General features: G+C 38.6%; 1 protein-coding gene across 10 annotated transcripts in view; it reads right to left on the bottom strand.

Moving 5' to 3' along the window:
* The window catches only part of TRIM2 (tripartite motif containing 2), a 144205-nt gene that overhangs the window by 45365 nt on the left and 80226 nt on the right, over window positions 1-18614 (bottom strand). For all 10 annotated transcript variants that reach the window (XM_069105571.1, XM_069105573.1, XM_069105574.1 and 7 more), the window contains exon 3: window positions 14624-14861. In XM_069105571.1, the coding sequence (XP_068961672.1) occupies window positions 14624-14861 (238 nt within the window). The remainder of the gene's footprint in view (window positions 1-14623; window positions 14862-18614) is intronic.

The raw sequence follows: 18614 nt of genomic DNA, 5'->3' as shown, positions 1-18614 counted from the left end.
CAACTACATTTACATTTTCTGATTTTTATGATACTTGAATTTTATCATTTTCATATGAAAATGAGTTTAAAACAAATTTTTCTACCATTCTGTGTTGATACATTTGGTAATGTGACAAATAGGACAGTATTCCTTTCTTCCTTATCCATCTGCATGGGGTCCAGGAGGGATACAGAACACGGTAGCTTATGGAAGAATATGATATTTCCCATGAGGTACTGGGCCTCAGGGAATTATAGCTGACTGAATGAGAGCAGTACTTTGTGAGGGTGCTGACCTACCCTGGCAGTGTCTGATAAGTGATGAGAGAGAGGAACTGTTGGAAGAAGGAAGATATCAGTGAGTATGAGAAAGGCTTAAGAAGAACAGTGAGAGATGGAAATTTCCTGGTTGGAGCAGAACAAGTAGATCCTGACTTTGGAAGAGCTACAGATTCTAATAGCAACAGTTTTAGAGCAGGGACGCCAAGGCTGTCTGCACTGAAATCTCTAACCTCTGTCCTCGTCTCCTCCTCTGAGATAAACACTGGCTATGAGAAACAGCCCAGTTTTCCCTTATGGGAGCTGGGGCTCTTCGACGGAAAGAAGGGATAAGAGAAACTGTAGTCATAGGGAGCACAGGTTGTGATCACTTCCTATTGTTTTGCTGTTCATTTCTATCCCAAATAAATGTTTTATGTTTCAATTTTAACTGTTGGCCTTTGTTTTCCTAACAGATGAGTCACTGAATATATGAGAAATAAGCTAATTGGAGAAGATTCGAAGAGTTTTTGAATCTGAGAAGGGAAGAAATGAACCAGAAAGATCTATTTATGATTATTTTAAAATTATTCTTAGCTTAACTAAAACAAACATGAAAATTTCCATATATCAGAAAAAGAGAAAAGAACAGAAAAAGAAAGCTCATGATGTATAGATTTTTTAGAAAAAAAATTAATAAGTAATATACTATACTCAATTCAGTATATTAGTTTCAAAGGCGTCTTGCTTGTGTGCTACCCTTTTGAAGATCTTAATCCTTCATGGCAAGGTCTATCACACCCAAATCCCCTGGGAAGAGCTGAGAGAACTGGGAGTAAAGAAGGAACCAAGAAAGAGTGAGGAACCTGTGGCCCTCTAGGTCCTCAAGTTGCAGCCCTTTGAATTCAAACCAGAACAAATCCTTTCATTAATGGGATTTGTTCTGTGAAGTTTGGATTCAGTCAATGGGCCATACTTAAGGATCCAGAAAAACCTTTGGTTCCCCACCCCTGGTAGACCAACAATAGGTATCAATTTGAAGTTTGGTTAAGTACTGGGAGTGGTAATATGTTGAACATGGGGCTGGTGATACCATTCTGAATATTGGCTATCTATGGTACCCCAGATCCAGACTCTAGTTACCCCACCCTCATTAGTGCCATGTTGAGAACCCCAGGTTACAAATATTGTCTGTGGGTCAGAAGGTGATTCAGATCTTCACAGGATGCATTAATTTGGTGTCATTCCAAATAGAAGAACAAGTTCCTTCATTTGTTGTGGAAAGTAGAGGAATCTAAAGCAGACGGAATAAAAGGAACCAGAGACTCTCATGCAAAGGTCTCTTGGCAATAGGTTGCAGGATGAATGCACTTGGCAGACTCCCAAGCTTTATTCCTGGCCCAAGCATCAAAGATACTTTCAGCATTCTGTAACACTGGAAAGAGTCTTTCCAAAAGCAAGACCTAAGTGTGCTGTTTCTTTTGCAATCCAGTCAAATTCAGCACGCTATCATCACTTACATTTCCATCTTCAAGTAAATTGATGCTACACTGTTGGGTTCCCAATAGAGTCACCAACTTCTAGATCAAAAATCAATAAAAGTAAGATTTCAAGCAAAGAAGGTTCTCAGCCCATCTCCTTCCCTTATTTAATTGTCAATGTTTCTTTATGTGGTAGCAAAAACTAGGTAAAGGGGGGTGTGCCCATTAATTGAAGAATGCTGAACAAATTTTCATATATGAACATAATGTAGTATTATTGTGCTACGTGTTTGTCCTTTGTTCTTGAAGAGGACCATGACATCAGGGAATGATGGCATGAACTGCAGTTGACTTGGATTTGAGTGAAGTAGACCTGTGCAAGATCACCAGCCTCACTTTCTCCTCCAGAACCATCTGGATCCAGTGGCCTGATATTCATCAGGATGATTAGAGATGGTCCATGATGCAAGATGGGAGACCCTGGCCTTTTTAAGCTAAGGTCTTTTTAGGTTCTCATTTTGAGTGAGGCAATGCCCATTCAGTGAATAGGTCTCTTTAAGAAGTGAGTCAATGGATGGTCCCTTTAATTAAAGAAAAAAAAAAATCAAACCGGGAGGGGAAGACCCTCAGGGTTTTTGACCAAAAGAGAAACAGTTACTATTTTCATTGTGCTATAAGAAATAATCCGTAGGAAGAATTCTGAGAAACAATGGAAGACTTATATGAACTGATACAGAGTTAACCAATCAGAGGCAGAAGGATAAGACAAACAATAATTAGAATACTGTACATAAAAATAACATTAAAAGGCTATCACAGAACAATTAATGTTGATGACCAATCTTGGTCCCAAATAACTGATTGATAATGGATCACAACTCTTTCATCTCAGTAGTGGGGAGTTATGGATGAAGAATATGGTATACATTGTCAGACACAGTTGTCATGTTATAGTTGGTTTTACTTAACTTTCTCTTCATTTCAGAGAGAGTTCAATGGGGATGAAGTTTGAGGTAAAAAAAAAGTATATAAAAATCAAAAAAAAATTTAAAAAATATTGCTAGTGCCTGTTGGAAACAAAAAGAAATCCTGCTCTTGCATTTGAATTATGTCATGCTCTGGTCCTCTGTGGACATAAATTATGATGATCTGATATTACAGAAAATTTTACATAGGAATAATTTAAGTACTTAATATTTAAAAATCACACAAGTAATAGTAGTACTGTCTTAGGTGTTTTAGTTATTCTAAAAAACATTCATAACCCACATTTTTTCAAGCAAAACAAAAAACAATATTGAAAAAAGTAGGGTTTTCCCCCTCATATGCAATTTTCTTCTTTGTCTCTGCTTGGGGGACTTTTGGGAACATGTCACTAGCCAATGTAGTTCCTATGGGCCTGACAACTCTAGTTTGCCTCCAAAAGATGAATGCATTATTTTCCAGTTTGTTCATACCCAGCAATTGTAAAATGCCTTCATTCACAATTGTTCTGGCTCACAATAATCCTGTGCTATCACTACCATAAGGGGACCCAGTTTGAAGAAGGAGGTCAAAGTCACAGAAAATTAAAGAGATCTCCCCTGACAAAACTTGGATCATGTACACTAGCAATGGGAAGCTCTTCCTCTGCTTCCTACCTCCCATAGAGCTAATGGGATTTCTTCCCATCACAGCATGTGTGTTGGGGGGGGGGAGGTGGAGGGAGGGAGGGGATAAATTCTTTTACCTCATCCTCACTGCAACTAGGGAGTCAGCGGAAGAGATGTAAACTTGTCCACCAGTGTGCCTGGGGTATTGCCCAGACTCAATGTGGCATTTGGGGGGTGGGGTGGGGGATATGGCCACCGTCCCACAGTATTTCAGAAGTAGCCAATTCCTACACTTCTTTGTACTATAAAATGCTATATAAATGCCAGCTACTGTTGTTATTACTAGCAAGCCTTTGTTTTTTGAGTTGTGGTTGCTAAAAATGATATGGTTAATAGGGCTGTGGGACAGACCTAGAGGCAGCAAGTCCTGCTATAAAGAATGAATTGGGGGGTTGCTAAGTGGTGCAGTGGATAGAGCACAGGCCCTGGAGTTAGGAGGACCTCAGTTCAAAACCAGATTTAGACACTACCTAGTTGTGTGAGACCCTGGGCAAGACACTTAACTCCTGAATTCTTCAAAACAAAACAAAAAAAGGAAGGGAGGAAGACCCAGCGAAAACAATCTAGACCTGTAGGGTGGTGGGATAAAAGATAGGACAAAAGTCAATGATCTAAATAGACCTTAGAATAAAAAAAACAAGTTTTCAGTTTTTTCTTTCTCCAATTCATTTTCCACAGTTGCCTAATTGATATTCTTGAAATCTAAGTCTGATCACGTCCACCCCCTTACTCAGATATCTTCAGTGGGCAATTGCCTTGAGATTAAAATACAGACTCTTCCATTTGACATTTAAAGCCCTTTACAATCCAGGATCTAGGAAACCTTTCTAGGCTTACTGTACATGACTTCCCTTTGCACATCTGATGGTCCAACTAGTTTGGTTAGTGAGGTGGTCCCTATACATGATGTTCTATCTCTGATGTATGTTTTCCCTCTTCACCCCTGCCCCACAGAATCCTAAGCTTCTTTCAAAGTCCAACTCACTTCCTACCTCCTATATGAAGACTTTGCTGATGTCTCCCCTATAACTCTTTCTCCTGAAATAATTTTTGTATATATTCTGTGTTTTTTTATCAATATATATGTTGCACCTTAGTAGAATTACTTAGTAGAATACCCTGCCCCCTTAGTAGAATTCAAGTACCTTGAGAGCAAAGATTGTTTTTATTTTCACTTTTTTTGTTGTTTTTGGAGGGCAATTGGGGTTAAGTGACTTGCCCAAGGTCACACGGCTAGTTTTTGTGTTAAGTGTCTGAGGCCGCAATTGAACTCAGGTCCTCCTGACTACAGGGCCAGTGTTCTACTCACTGTGCCACCTAGCCACCCCTATTTTCACTTTTTAAATCTACATCCCCAGTGCCTACTACACTGCTTCGTATGTGCTTATGGTGGTTGTTAGGCCAATTCAGTGACGTCCAACTCTTCGTAACCCCATATGGGGTTTTCTTGGCATAGATACTGAAATGGTTTGCCATTTCCTTTTCCAACTCAGTTGACAGATGTGGAAATTGGGGCAAAAAGGGTTAAGTGACTTGCCTAAGGTCACACAGCTAGTAAGGCTCTGAGGCCAGATTTGAACTCAGGACTCAGAAATCTATTTGACTCCAGGCCCAGAAATCTATGCACTGTGCCACCTAGCTGCCCCTTGTATATGCTTATCATATAAGTGTTTATCGGGAAGACTTCTGGGTCATATGAACATCAAGATGGAAGACTAGAATTTTCTCTGATCCCCACAATCTCTCAAACCTCTCCAAAACAGAAGTTATATGCCAAAGATAAAGCAACTTTAGTTATTTCCATGATTTAGGACACTCAGAATTCAAAAGAAGGTTAAAAAAAACCAAACCCCAGCTCACTGATCCTAAGCATCCTCTCCCCCTCTTCTCATGCACAGGTTTGCAGCAAAACCCAACCCTACCTCCACGCCCTCTCTCTTTCCATTGTCTATGAAGACCCCAGCTCCAGGCTTCAGAGTTTGCTTTGCCATGACTGCGCTAGTCAGGCAACCCTACAGTACCAGTGCTGCCAAGATCTGACTACTCAATTGCAGGCAGTAACATCAGAGGGCAGCAATCTGAACAGCCAGTGCTGAGTCAGAGAACTGAGAAACAAATAGACTGGAACAGGATATGAGGACAGGATATGGTGTGTGGGTGTGTGTGTGCATGAATGCATATGCATAAGGAGCTGTGCAGTAATCCACTAAGTCAACGGGAAAGATCTCAGTATCCAGCTGGGATTAGACCTATCTACCCAAAAGTCACTTAGGGCAGACACCTAAGCCCACAAACCATAAATTGCCCAGAGTAGGAGGAGGCTGATATGCTTTGAGATCCAGTTTCCAAGGAAACCACCATCATCAGAAGAAAGTCAGAAATAGACTGAAATTAACAAAGATTTCAGTAAAGAAGAAAACTCAAAGACCTTGAATGTAAGTAGATAAATCAACAGAGAAAACAATAACAACAGAAGGAAATATGGCCTCCAGACCTAGTAAATGAGTTCAGGCAACTATGAATAAATACTGTGAAATAAAGGAAAATGATCTAATACTTTAATGAGAGAGGACCCTGTAGAATGTGAGGAAAATACAGAACCACAATGCACTGTTCTTAAGTGGTTCAAAAGAGACATGAGCATTACAAGAATAGAATTTATAGCCTGCACAGCAAAAATGATGGGCGGAATAGAAAAAGTGAAATCTGCAGCAGCAAGTCTCACCAAAGAAACAACAGACTGGGAATATGAATGCACAGACAAGGACAACCTAGAAGGAGCAATAAACAATGATACTAAAGGACAATATTCTCACTACATGAGCAAAACAGACAGATCTTGAAGAAAGTATGTGTGGAGACAACCTAAGGATCATCAGTCTCCCAGACCATGATAGAACAACAACAAAATCTCAACAATATGGGAAACAACAATAACAACAAAATATAACAATTGTTATTGTTGTTTGTTGTTTCAATTGTGCCCAGCTCTTTCTGATCCAATTTGAGGTTTTCTTGGCAAAGATACTGGAGTCATTTACCATTTCCTTCTCTAGAACATTTTATAATGAGGAACTGAGGCAAACAAGGTTAAGTGACTTGCCCAGGGTCACACAGCTAGTATCTGAGGATGAATTGAACTCTAGTCTTCTGGACTCCAGCCCCAGTGTTCTATACACTGCATCACCTAGCTGTAAGAACTGCTCAGAACTTCTGAGTATAGAAAATGAAATATCATTTGAAAAAGTTCATAGATCATCTCCAGAAAAAATGCATACTGAATGGAATTGTTGTGGTGAGAAGAAAGAACCACTCATATCCAACTCCTGAGTAAAATTTTAGCACCTACTGTCTCTCTGAGAATTTACTTTGACAAAAATATAATTGCATTTCTTAAAGTAGAGAAGTAGACCTAGACAGTTCCACTAGGGTAAGGAAATTCAAACCCATGTCTTCTGAGTCTAAATTCAGTCTCTTTCCACAAAAATAACTAAACCAGACCTCTAAAATTAGTTCTAGAGGCTGGGAATGGGTCATTTCAAATGAGTTATCCATTTTTCTTTTGTGTCTTTAGTCCTAGGTACTTCACACATATTAGGCAATTTAACAAATGCTGATTAGATTGAACTAGATTACACATTTTAAATTCTTTGTCAGTCTGAGACTCAAGCAACTTACCTTATTTGGTGGTCTGACACTCAAACAAGCAGGTCCGTGTAAAAGGTGATCTCCATCCCCTGGTTGGTTTGTGAGGCATAAAGCTAACTAAGAAAGAACATGGCTGCCCTGTGGACGGAGAATCCTTTTGGTCTATGTGTTCTGCCAGGGCAGAATTCTCATTTTTTTACTTTTTATTCAGACTGTGTACCAAGATAGTTTAATTTGAAGCCAGATAGCCTCAGAGTATTTCGAATAGATGATGAGATCTGGTCCTCATGTCCTAATCTGTATCAAGCAGCCTCCTGGTATATTGTAAATGGACCTGTTTTATTAACTTTCAGACTCCTGAATTGTTTTAAGTGATTTACCCTGGCACTTAGTTGCAGTGATTGATTTTATCTGTGATGCAGAAGAGAAGATCTATTTCCATGTGGGTATATATATGGAAGCCAGCTGCCTAGAAACCACAGTGGCCCCCAGCTGCCCTCCTCAAGGAAACAACAAGATAACTCAAATCATATGCTACTAATTTTTCAAAGGCTCTTGGTGGAATATAAAATTTTACAATGTGAAGAACCCCAGCACTCAAAGACTTATGTGACTTAACAAAGAATGAGTTTATTTTTCTCTTGGGGAAGATCTGCTCTTCAGAGAGGACTTAGGCAACTGGAATGGTGATAATGATGGCATATGATTTCTGGCACAAATAAGAAAATAATAAAATAAACGCTCTTTTTAAAATGTGTTTTTAACTCGGCTGAAGTTGAAACCTCTTAACCTCTTCATAAAATGGCAAATAAACTAGGGATTCAAGGCTTGGGCCTAATTCTGTGCACCGGTCATTTCCAGGATCCCCCCCTACCTCCTGTAGCTTAATTGGTCTTCAGGATCTAGCAGAACATCTCTTTTCAATTCTCTGTCTTTTTTCCCTCCCATACTGTCCTCTCTTCCCCAAAGAACCACAGAAATTGACGAAGGCTGTCAATTTTAGCCATTCCTACATTGCTGTGGTAACTTGGAAATTCAGCCTATGGAAAATTTTACTCTCACTAAATTCCACTAGCCTTTTCCACACTAATAGAAATTGTGGTATATAGGAGAAAAGCCACTGCATTTGGAATCAGGATACCTGGGTTCAAATCTCCCCTGTGATACATCCTAGCTGTGGGGACCACATGCAAGTCACTTGTCTCTCTAACTCTCAATTTCTTCATCTGTAAAGTTGGTAGAAGGTCAACTCAAAGGTTTAATTGTGAGGTCACTTTGAGTTTTTACATTCTATGAATTTGTACATACCTATAACAGCTATTATAAAATTATGGTGATATTAAAACAACCATAGGTGTAAAACAGAGCATATAGATTATACATTATAGACATACATGTATATATGTATATACCTACCCATGTGTGTATACACACATGCCTATATGTGCATACATATACAGTATAATTACACATATACATGCATGTACACACAGCTTAATCACACATACCTACATGTATATGTATATACATGTATGTGCATGTATATATGTGTATAGACAGTACTTATGTACCTTATGAGTTTAGGATAAAATGAAACTTCCTCAGTTTGACATGTAAAGCCTTCACGGTCTGATTTTTTTCTATGCTTCCAGATTTATTTCACACCAACCCCACTCACCCTCTCTACTTTTTAGGAACACTAGCCTATTTCTTTTTTCCCCATAAACAATCTGTCATCTTCTGATTCCATGTTTGGAATGCTCTCTTCATTTCTTAGAATCCCAGGCTCCATTCAAGGATCACGATCACCCTTCCCTCCCCAATCATTTAGGCTTGTGGGGCCCTTCCTTCTCTAAAGCTGGCAACTAATATAGGAAATACTGAATAAATACTGATTGAATCATACCACACTGTTGATTATCAACAAAGAGAAAGAGAGAAAAGAGAAACTTTGAAGTATATAGAAAAGCATGTGTGTATTTTTTTTCTTTTTAAAGCAAAAATTTGTAATTACTCAAAGATGTTGGCTCAGGAATTGCAAACTCTCTTCTGCTAAATGAGATGAACAGGACTTGAGGGAGTAGGTCATAGATTTTTCTGCCCTCTGGCTTGCTGCCTGGATTTGATTTAACCTTTTCTAGTCCTTATAAATTCTGTGTACTTCCTGGTGTTTTCTTTTAACTCCATCATTTGTGAATGTTTTCCACCTTCTCTCCATTATTGGGTGTATGTTTATCACCATCCACTCCTTCTACAGAAGTGGCTTTATTGGCATTGGATGCATTTTTAAGATTTCTTTTACATAAAACAGAAACATATTGCTGCTAACTTCTATGTACTTCTCACTCAGAAACTCTCAACTGGAATCACAACGTCTTTGAAATGGGCAACACCCCATAGAATAAAAACAGTGTATATTAATCCTCTCAGGCTTACAAAATACTTTCCTTACAACACTAAGAGGCAGGTGGTACTTTCATTCCCATTCTAAAAAGTGGAGAGAGGAAAGAGCAAGGACTGCTACAGTTTACTGTTTACACTGGCTAAAACACGAGTAAGATGTACAAATCTGTATCAAGGTTATATCCTGATTCTCTTCAATCTTCTTTCAGGGTCTTCTATGGATTCACACGCTTCTACCACTCATAGCATTGCCATGGGATCATAGATTCAGAGCTAGAAGGGACCCCAGAAGCCATCAAGTTCAATCCCCTCATTTTACAGAAAAAGTAAAGTTTAGTGGAAAGAGTATTGTACTGGTTTTGAATCCTAGTTCTGCTCCTACTACTCATGTGACTGAGGGCAAACACCTAAGCTCTCTGGGCCTTGATTTGTCCATCTGTAAAGTGAAGCTGCTAGGTGGTACGGTGGACAGAGCACTAACCCTGAAGTCAGGAAAACTCATCTTCTTGAGTTCAAGTCACTTTCCCCTGCTTTTCTCAAGTTTCCTCATCTGTAAAAAACGAGCTGGAGAAGAACATGGCAAACCATTCCAGTGTCTTTGCCGAGAAAAAACCCACAGGGGTCACAAAGAGTCAAACACAAATGATCAAGAATAATTATACAAAGTGACTGTGGTTACCTGGTCTCTTTTAGCCCTAAACCTATGAGTCAATGGTAGTCTACAATGATTTGTAAAGGTGGAGGAACAGGGAGTCAAAAAGAGACTATGATCTTTTGGGGTGAAATTCTAGTATTGAACCCAGACTGTGTGAGTCCCAAGTCTTTGGGAAGTGGGGAGGGCTACCAAAGTCATTATTAAAGTCCATTAAATCCATTAAGTCCTTTTTATAATGCTTTGTCATCATGGCTAGGTGGCAAAGTAGATACAATACTGGGACTAAAATCAGTAAGAACTGAGTTCAAATCCAGCCTTGGATGCTGACTACTTCTATTAGTGCCTATGCAACCCCAGGCAAGTCACCTCAGCCCTCTGTCTGCCTTAGTCTCTTCTAATGTAAAATTGGAATAAAATTAGCCCCTACCTCCAGAGTTGTTGTGAGGATCAAATGAGATAATGTTTGTAAAGTTCTTAAGCACAATGCCTGACATAAAGAAGGCACTTAATGCATGCATCATCCTCATAATTTACTAGCATGTTATCTGATTAGATCCTCACAACGACCTTGAGGTAGGTGCTTAACAACATTAAGACGTGAGGAAATTGAAGACGAGAGAGGTTACATGATTTACCCAGGGTCTCATAGCTAGTAGATGTTTGAGGCAGGATTTGAACTCAGATCTTCCTGACTCCAAGTCCAATACTCTATCCATTGTGCCACTTAGTGAGCACAATCTAGGAAAGGCTTTAAGAATGGAAAGTGAGGGATCATGTCCAAAAACAGATTTGGTCAAGTGCAGAAAGGTTTGTCGACAAAGAGGTAACCACTAGCTAATGAGATTTTTTTTTGGCAGGAAAAGTGGGGGTTTAAGGGTAGCCTTATTAAAAATGCCTTCAAAAGGATAGAGAACTTATAATCTGTACCAGTAGAAGAAATAACTATCCTGATAGCACCTGTCCTTTTGATGCTCAACAGACATGTCCTAATATCCTGGGGATCAGTGTCACTGGGCCAAATTTTCTAACCCTTTGGAGGTGTCCATTTTCCCAATTAAAAGAAATAACAATGGAACTATTCTCTGAAATACTAGAGATCCACAATTCAATTCAGATAATTTCAATGACAATTTTTGGATCTTTTATCATAATTGATAATGAAGAAACAATAGAAAAGCTTGGCAGAAATTAAATTTAGATTAACTTCATACACCATATACCACATTAATTGCCAAATGAATCCACAACCAAAAACATATATAAAAAAATTTAGATGAGAATGGAAGGAGGTACCTTGTTCAAATGACTAGGAAAAGAATTCTTAGGGTCAGACATAATCATAAAAGATATGAGACAATTGAAAAGTAAAATTTAAAAGTATTTGCATGTACAAAATTAGTGTAGCTAAAATTAGAAGAGAAGCAGCTGACTAGGAACAATTTTCTTACCAAATATCTTTGATAAAGGTTTGATACATAAGATATATAGGGAATTACTACAAATATATAAGAAGATTCATTCTTCAATCAACAAATGGTCAAAGATTATGAACAGGGAATTTTCAAAAGAAGAAATGTAAGCTATCAAGAATCATAGGAATGAATTCTCCAATTTTCTAATTCAAGAAAAACTGCAAATTAGGACAACTCTAAGGTTTGCAGTCAGGAAGACTCATCTTCTTGCATTCAAATCTGGCCATAGACACATCCTAGCTGTGTGACCCTGGGCAAGTCACTTAACCCTGCCTGCCTCGGTTTCTTCCTCTATAAAATGGGGTGGAGAAGGAAATGGCAAAAGCGCTCCAATCTTTGCCAAGAAGACCCCAAATGGGGTCATGAAGAGTTGGACAGGACTGAAAATGACTAACAAAAAACCAAATATAATAATGTGAAAGAAAATAGCATTGAAAGACTTCAGAACTCTGATGAATGTAAAGACCAGTCACAACAAGAGAGTATCAACAAGGAAGTAGGATTTCTCCCACCTCTCAGCAGAGTGGTAGCAGACTACAAATGTAGCATGAGACATAGTTTTTTAGAGACAATAAATGGATCGATTTGTTTTGCATGGCTGTTATAAGCTGTCCTACAACCTAGGACAGCTACGTGGGACAGTGGATAGAATATTGGAATCTAAATCAGGAAGATTCATCTTTAAGAGTTCAAATCCAGGATTGGACACTTCCTAGATGTGTTACTCTGGGCAAGTCACTAAACCCTGTTGCATCAGTTTCTCCATCTGTAAAATAAGTTGCAGAAGGAAACAGAAAACCACTCCAGTGTCTTTGCCAAACCAATCCCAAATGGGGTCATGAAGAGTCAGATATGATTGAAAACAACTAAACAACAACTATAAGCAAAGGTCCCCTTTTTTAGTGGAACTCCCCAGGGGAAGTCACACTGACATAAAAATAAGAAAAGCCATCAGTGAAATATCTAAAAGGAAAAAGGGGACTTTAGAAGCCTTTTATATAGTGAAGGTGTTTAAGTGTGTGTCCTCAAGTATTAATCAAAAAGAATGTGAAATATGAGAGGGACATAAGTCAAGCCTCTCAACATTAAAGAAGCAATATGGTATATTAGAAAAAGCTCTGGAATCAGAGGAACAGGGTTCAAATTCTATCTCTTCTTACTACCTATGGTGACCTTGAGCAAATCAATTAACCACCATAGTCCTCAGTTTCCTCATTACAAAGTGAGGTTAGATTAAATAGTACCTGTGGTCTCTTTCTAGTATTTTTATTTTTTTGCTTTTTTGGAGGGGGGAAAGCAGGGCAATTGGGGTTAAGTGATTTGCCCAAGGTTACATGGCTATTAAATGTTAAGTGTCTGAGGCCAGATTTGAATTCAGGTTCCCCTGACTCCACAGTCCATGCTCTATTCATTGCACCACCTAGCCGCCCCTCTTTCTAGTTCTTGATCTATTACACTGAAGTCTTTTTTATTTTTTGAGGGGGGAAGGAAAGACAATGGGGTTAAGTGACTTGCCCAAAGTCACACAGTTAAGTGTCTGAGGCTGGATTTGAACTCAGGTCCTCCTGACTCCAGGGTCAGTGCTCTATTCACTGCTCCACCTAGCTGCCCCAACACTGAAACCTTGAATATCAACTTGGCAACTGTGTGGATGACAGATTGGAGGAAGCAGATACTGCAGGTGACAGGCATGTACACACACTCACACACACACATTTCACAATTTAATGCAAACCCAAATTGTGAAGTATCATCCTTTGTATCATGGCCTCCTTAATTTATATATAGTCATTTGTGCCAATCAGTAAGAGAAAATGTGTTTGAGTTTTGAGCCTGAATTTCTTAACAAGAGCCTGGATATTTTCCAGTAATTCAGACATACGGGCCCTTAAGCTAACACACAATCACCCTTTGCAGCACAAATGCAGAAGACAGATGTGCTCATTGTTCTTTCTGGTTTGTGGATTTTAGCGCCTCTTCAGTCTGGCACCTGAGCTGAATCTGAAACTCACTGAGCCATTTCAAATCTCAGTGTGTTTGGGTGGCCCTTCCCCTCATCCCTGTACTGGGCTCCTCTTTGTCAGAATCTCGATTTTCTTTCAAGAAAAGCAGGTGCCTTTGGATCCATAAACCTACTCTGATCCTTCCAACTGAAAGCAATCTCTCTTTACTTAAACATTTCTCTAATATTTTGGATCTCTTCTTTGTCCCTATCATACTCTATTTGTATATATTTCATATCTTCCCAAGTAGATTAAAAATTTCATGATGGCAATGACTGTAATTTTTCCTCAGTATTCCCAGCACCAAGGATAGTGACTTATTTATAACAGAGATTTAAATAACTTGTTTCATCTCTAGCCTCACCTCATTCTCTCCTCTACACACACACACACACACACACACACACACACACACCCCAAAATATGCACAGCTTATCGATAGCTACTAGTCTATTCACCAGGGGTTAAGGGGATTTGTGCTAAGTGAATCTTTTTCCTGTGTGAAATACTTTCTAAAGAACAGTTGATAAGATTTTCCATGAGATGACAAATTTGTTCCCCATTTCACCCTAAACTCACAAGTCATATTGAGAAAGTTTCCTTTTAAAAAGATAGTTGAGATAATTTATGGAAAACAGCCCTAAAGATATTATATAAATGTTATCTAAAATAATAATAATCATTATCATTATGTTAGTATATGAAAGTGCCTTGAGAAACAACATGGTATCATGTATAGAGAACTTGCCTAAAAGAAAGTCTAAATTGAGTCCCTCTTCTGACACACAATGGCTAAGTGACTCTAGGCAAGTCACTTCCCTTCTCAATATTCTAGGAAATTCTGTAGGTGAGGTACCGGTATGGATTAGATAGAGAGTGTTCTTCTCTTCTCCCCTCCTTCCCCCCACCTCTGCCCCCATAGAAGAGATCACAGGTCTGAAACAGCAACAACGTGTATACAGTAGGTGCTTAAGATAGTTTGTTGAGTTGAACTGTGTTTGTATGTAAGTACACTATATCATTTTCTATCCTAACCAGAAGAAAGATTCCTTCCTTGACCCCCATCTTACATTTCCATCGTGGTTTGGGCAAGAGAGAGGTTTTCCTGCAGCCACAGCTGTGACTGTCTCCAGGATGGAAGATTCCTCAGTATTGCTGCCTGGTGTTCGCTGCAACACATCCATCAGGTTTGTGATGAAGAAGTTGTTCTGGAGTGCTGAAACCCCTTTTTCTGGCAAGATGGAGGTCTGGCGGCACACGGGGCAAGACAGTGTTAAACTGTGTGCTGGGATGTAGTTCTGCAAACACCTAGTAGAGAAAAAAACAACCACAAGGGAAAGCCAGCATGACAATATGAATTTAAGTAAACTTTGGTTATATATAATACACATACACATATACATGCATATGTATATATAGATATGTCTTTATACATGTGTGTATATGTATATATATAATAGACACATCTTTCTAAAAGTACTTTAATAGCTACTTTTTATAATTAACCTTGCTATATTAATAATAAGAAAGGGAAGAAGACAGAAGGGAATAAATATTTCTTTAATAGCCCTTAATCCTTGAATGGGCATTGCCCTAGACAAACTGAGACCTTAATTCAGAAGGGCCAAAGTCATCCACTATAAGTTGGGCCATTGCCAGATGTCTTGATTTTTGTCTTGCCGCTGGACTTTGATGACTGGAGGAGTGAAACTGAGGACTTGTGCTGCTCTGACTCATTTAAATTTATTCATACACAAGTCAAGACATCATCCTTGTGATGTCATTGATCCTCTTTGTGAAAGAATGAAGAACAATTGTATGGCAGGTACTGTGCTAAGTGCTTTTACAAATATTATCTCATTTGACCATCAAAACAACCCTGGGAGGTAGATGCTATTATTATCCTCATTTTATATATGAGGAAATGGAGACAAGTGACTCACTCGGGGTCACACAGCTAGTATGTGTCTGAAGCCAAATTTGAACACTGGTCTTCCTGATTCCAGACCCACTGCTTTCTCTACTATGCCACCAGCTACCTCCAACAGCAGCTCACAATTACATAGCACTTGAATATTTGCAAAGTAATATATAGTTATACATACATATGTGTGTGTATATATATCTTTCTCTCCCTCCCTACATATACATGTGTATGTGTGAGTGTATACAAAGGTACATTTGTTGTGAAGGTCAAATAGGTACACACACATACACAGACACACACACCCTCATTTGAACTTTTCCACAAATTTGTGAGGGTGGTACTATTAATAAAAGCATTAATGATGATACTTTTATTGATTTACAAAAAGCAGACATTTTATCTAGCACTTACCTTACAGGGTTGTTGTGAAGATCAAATAAGATACTATTTACAAACAGCACTCAGCACAGTTACCTGGCACAGAGTAGATTTTAGATATGTGTTTATTCCTTTCCCTTCCTTTTATCTGCATATGCAGTAGTCTATAGTAATATAAAAGAATAATAGGCAGAGAAGCCGAGGACAATTTCTGCTTAAACCCTATCAGAAAAGCTTAACTGGCAAAGTACTCGACATACATGATCTCATTCATCTCAAAGATCAGGGGAGATAGGTATTATCATACTCTTCCTTACACATCAGAAAACTCAGGTTTCAATGGGTGAAATGACTTGTACACGAATAATTGTCTGAGATATTATTTGAACCCAGGTCGTTCTGACTCCAGGACCAGCATTTGTTCCATTACCTAATGCTGACTCATCAGTTCTAGAAACTAAAGAGCTTCCTATTTGAGTTGAAAGGCAGTGGTCATAAGCTGTTATGATGTTGGACTTGGCTGTTTACGCCATGGGCTTGAATTCTAACTCACACACTAACTAGCTGTACAATCATGGGCAAGTCACAACCTCTCTGAATCTCAGACTCAACATGAATGTGATAACATGTGCCCTACCTACCTGTGATGAAACAATGGTAAGTACCATATAAGTTAGAGTTTTTAGCAGCACTTTGGTTGATCAGCCAAAGAGTAAAATCCTCAATGTCAAGAAGTATATTAAATACACTACCCGCCCCCAGCTGAATGTAAACCCCTTGAGGACAAGGATTGTTTTTATTTTATGTTTTGCATCCCCAACATACAGGTCTGCAGTTGGTACACAGCAGACACTTAATAAGTGCTTCTTGACTTGGATTAATTATGCTTCTTTTACATCCCTCCACAGTGCCTAACACATTACTTTACATAAAGTAGGCATGAGGGATAGCTGGTTAGTAGTTGAACAACATAATTTATCGTTTAAGAAAAAGATTGGTTCTCCTTCCCATAACTCACCAACACAACCTTCTACAAGTGATATGGGTAAGATCAAGTCCGAGTTCAACTTCAAAGAACAGCTGTGAACTTGAGATGGGGAAAAGAAGAGTTGGCTACAGAGGCAGCAATATGCCCCTCCACTCCTGATTCTTTACAGAACATAATGTCCCCTCTAAACAAATGAAGCCATGACTTTTAAATTTTTTAATAAATAAAATTGACATCAATTTTAAAATAAATCAGATTGCTTAAGAAAAACAGTTTGCATATGGAAGAAAAAAATGTACACGATACCTATTGTTATTTAAAAGCATTAGCAAGTTGCACATAACAGATGTGCAGTTTCATGTACAATTTCATGGAAAATCATCTTTTTAAAAAATCAATACTGTTATGGAAATGCTTGTTTTATTCCATAAATTAAAATTTAAATAAAAATTTTGAGGAAAAAAAAAGAGTCAATTCATCAAATGTTTATCAAGCACTTCCTAGGCAACAGGAACCAAGGATAAAAGAGAGAAAACAGTCCCTGCCTTCAATGAGCTTGTATTCTAGGGATTAATACTAAAAGTTCAATGGTTTATTTAGAGCTGGACTTTCCCAAGCCCCAGAAGCTAAGACAGGGCACCTACAAATACAGAAGGCAGAAGAAAGAGCTAAGGATGCCCTGAAGCATCCTACAACCCAGCTGGGAGACAACAGGATGCAAACAGCCAAGGAGGGGAGTCGGAGGGAAGTCACATTTAAGCACAGTTTCCTGGAGAGTTCTGACACACACCCCAAACATCGTGAGCCTATTTAGAAAGCAGCTGCAAATTTCAAAACTAGCTTTCCACGTGTGCTTTGTGAAAAGACTCAACAGAGTTTTTCCTCTAGATACATGTGAAGACATGGAAATGAATTAGTGTGGTACAATGGAGAGAACACTGGCTTTTTTTTTTTTTTAAGCAATCGGGGTTAAGTAACTTGCTCAAGGTTACATGGCCAGTTATTTCTGGGTATGGTGCTGAGTGTCCGAGCCCGGGACTCGATCTCCAGGTCATCCCAACACTGGAGCCGGTGCTCTTACTCGCTGAGCCACATGGCCGCCCCAGAGAACACTGGTTTTGAAGGCAGAAAACCTGATTTTAAATCTCAACACAGATTCCTACTAGCTTTGTGACCTTGGGCAAGTCAGTTTCCACATCTATCAAGTAAGGGGGTTGGAATATAGATGGCCTCCTATTAACCTAACTTCATTGTGAAAAGGCTGCAAAACAAAATTATATTTCACAATGTGATATGGCAATACCACAGACCAAAATAACAATAACAGAAAATTCCCTGACCATCCTTGGCTCTTTAAGCCTTCCAAAATAAACCAATTATCAGAACATTTCACTCAGGCAAAGGCCAATGTAAATGAAATCTTTTCATGGAATGGATAACTTTGACAGGTCTTGATTTACTATAAAGCTATTTCTCTCTCTACAATGGGAAGTAAGATACTTTCAAATTATGTATATCCAATTACCATAGAAAATGTACTTTTACTATAGTTAAATAAATGCTTTAAGAGAAAAAACAATCCCACCATACTGGGTGAATATCTAACTACTATCTATGATCAAAAAGAAGGCTTGCTTGATAATTGCAAATGTTCATTAATAGAAAATTTTTGTGTTGCATTAGTAATATGGCAAAACTAACAAAAGAGAGAGAAATATTTTCTTATTCTTCAGAATGGACAAAGTGATTTAGGGGAACTTTTCTATTC

Source organism: Petaurus breviceps, unplaced genomic scaffold, assembly GCF_028583685.1.
Source record: "Petaurus breviceps papuanus isolate PSGF00001 unplaced genomic scaffold, PetGlider_PUasm1.0 76, whole genome shotgun sequence".
Taxonomy (NCBI): Eukaryota; Metazoa; Chordata; class Mammalia; order Diprotodontia; family Petauridae; genus Petaurus; species Petaurus breviceps.
This window is presented reverse-complemented; position numbering and strand designations above follow the sequence as displayed.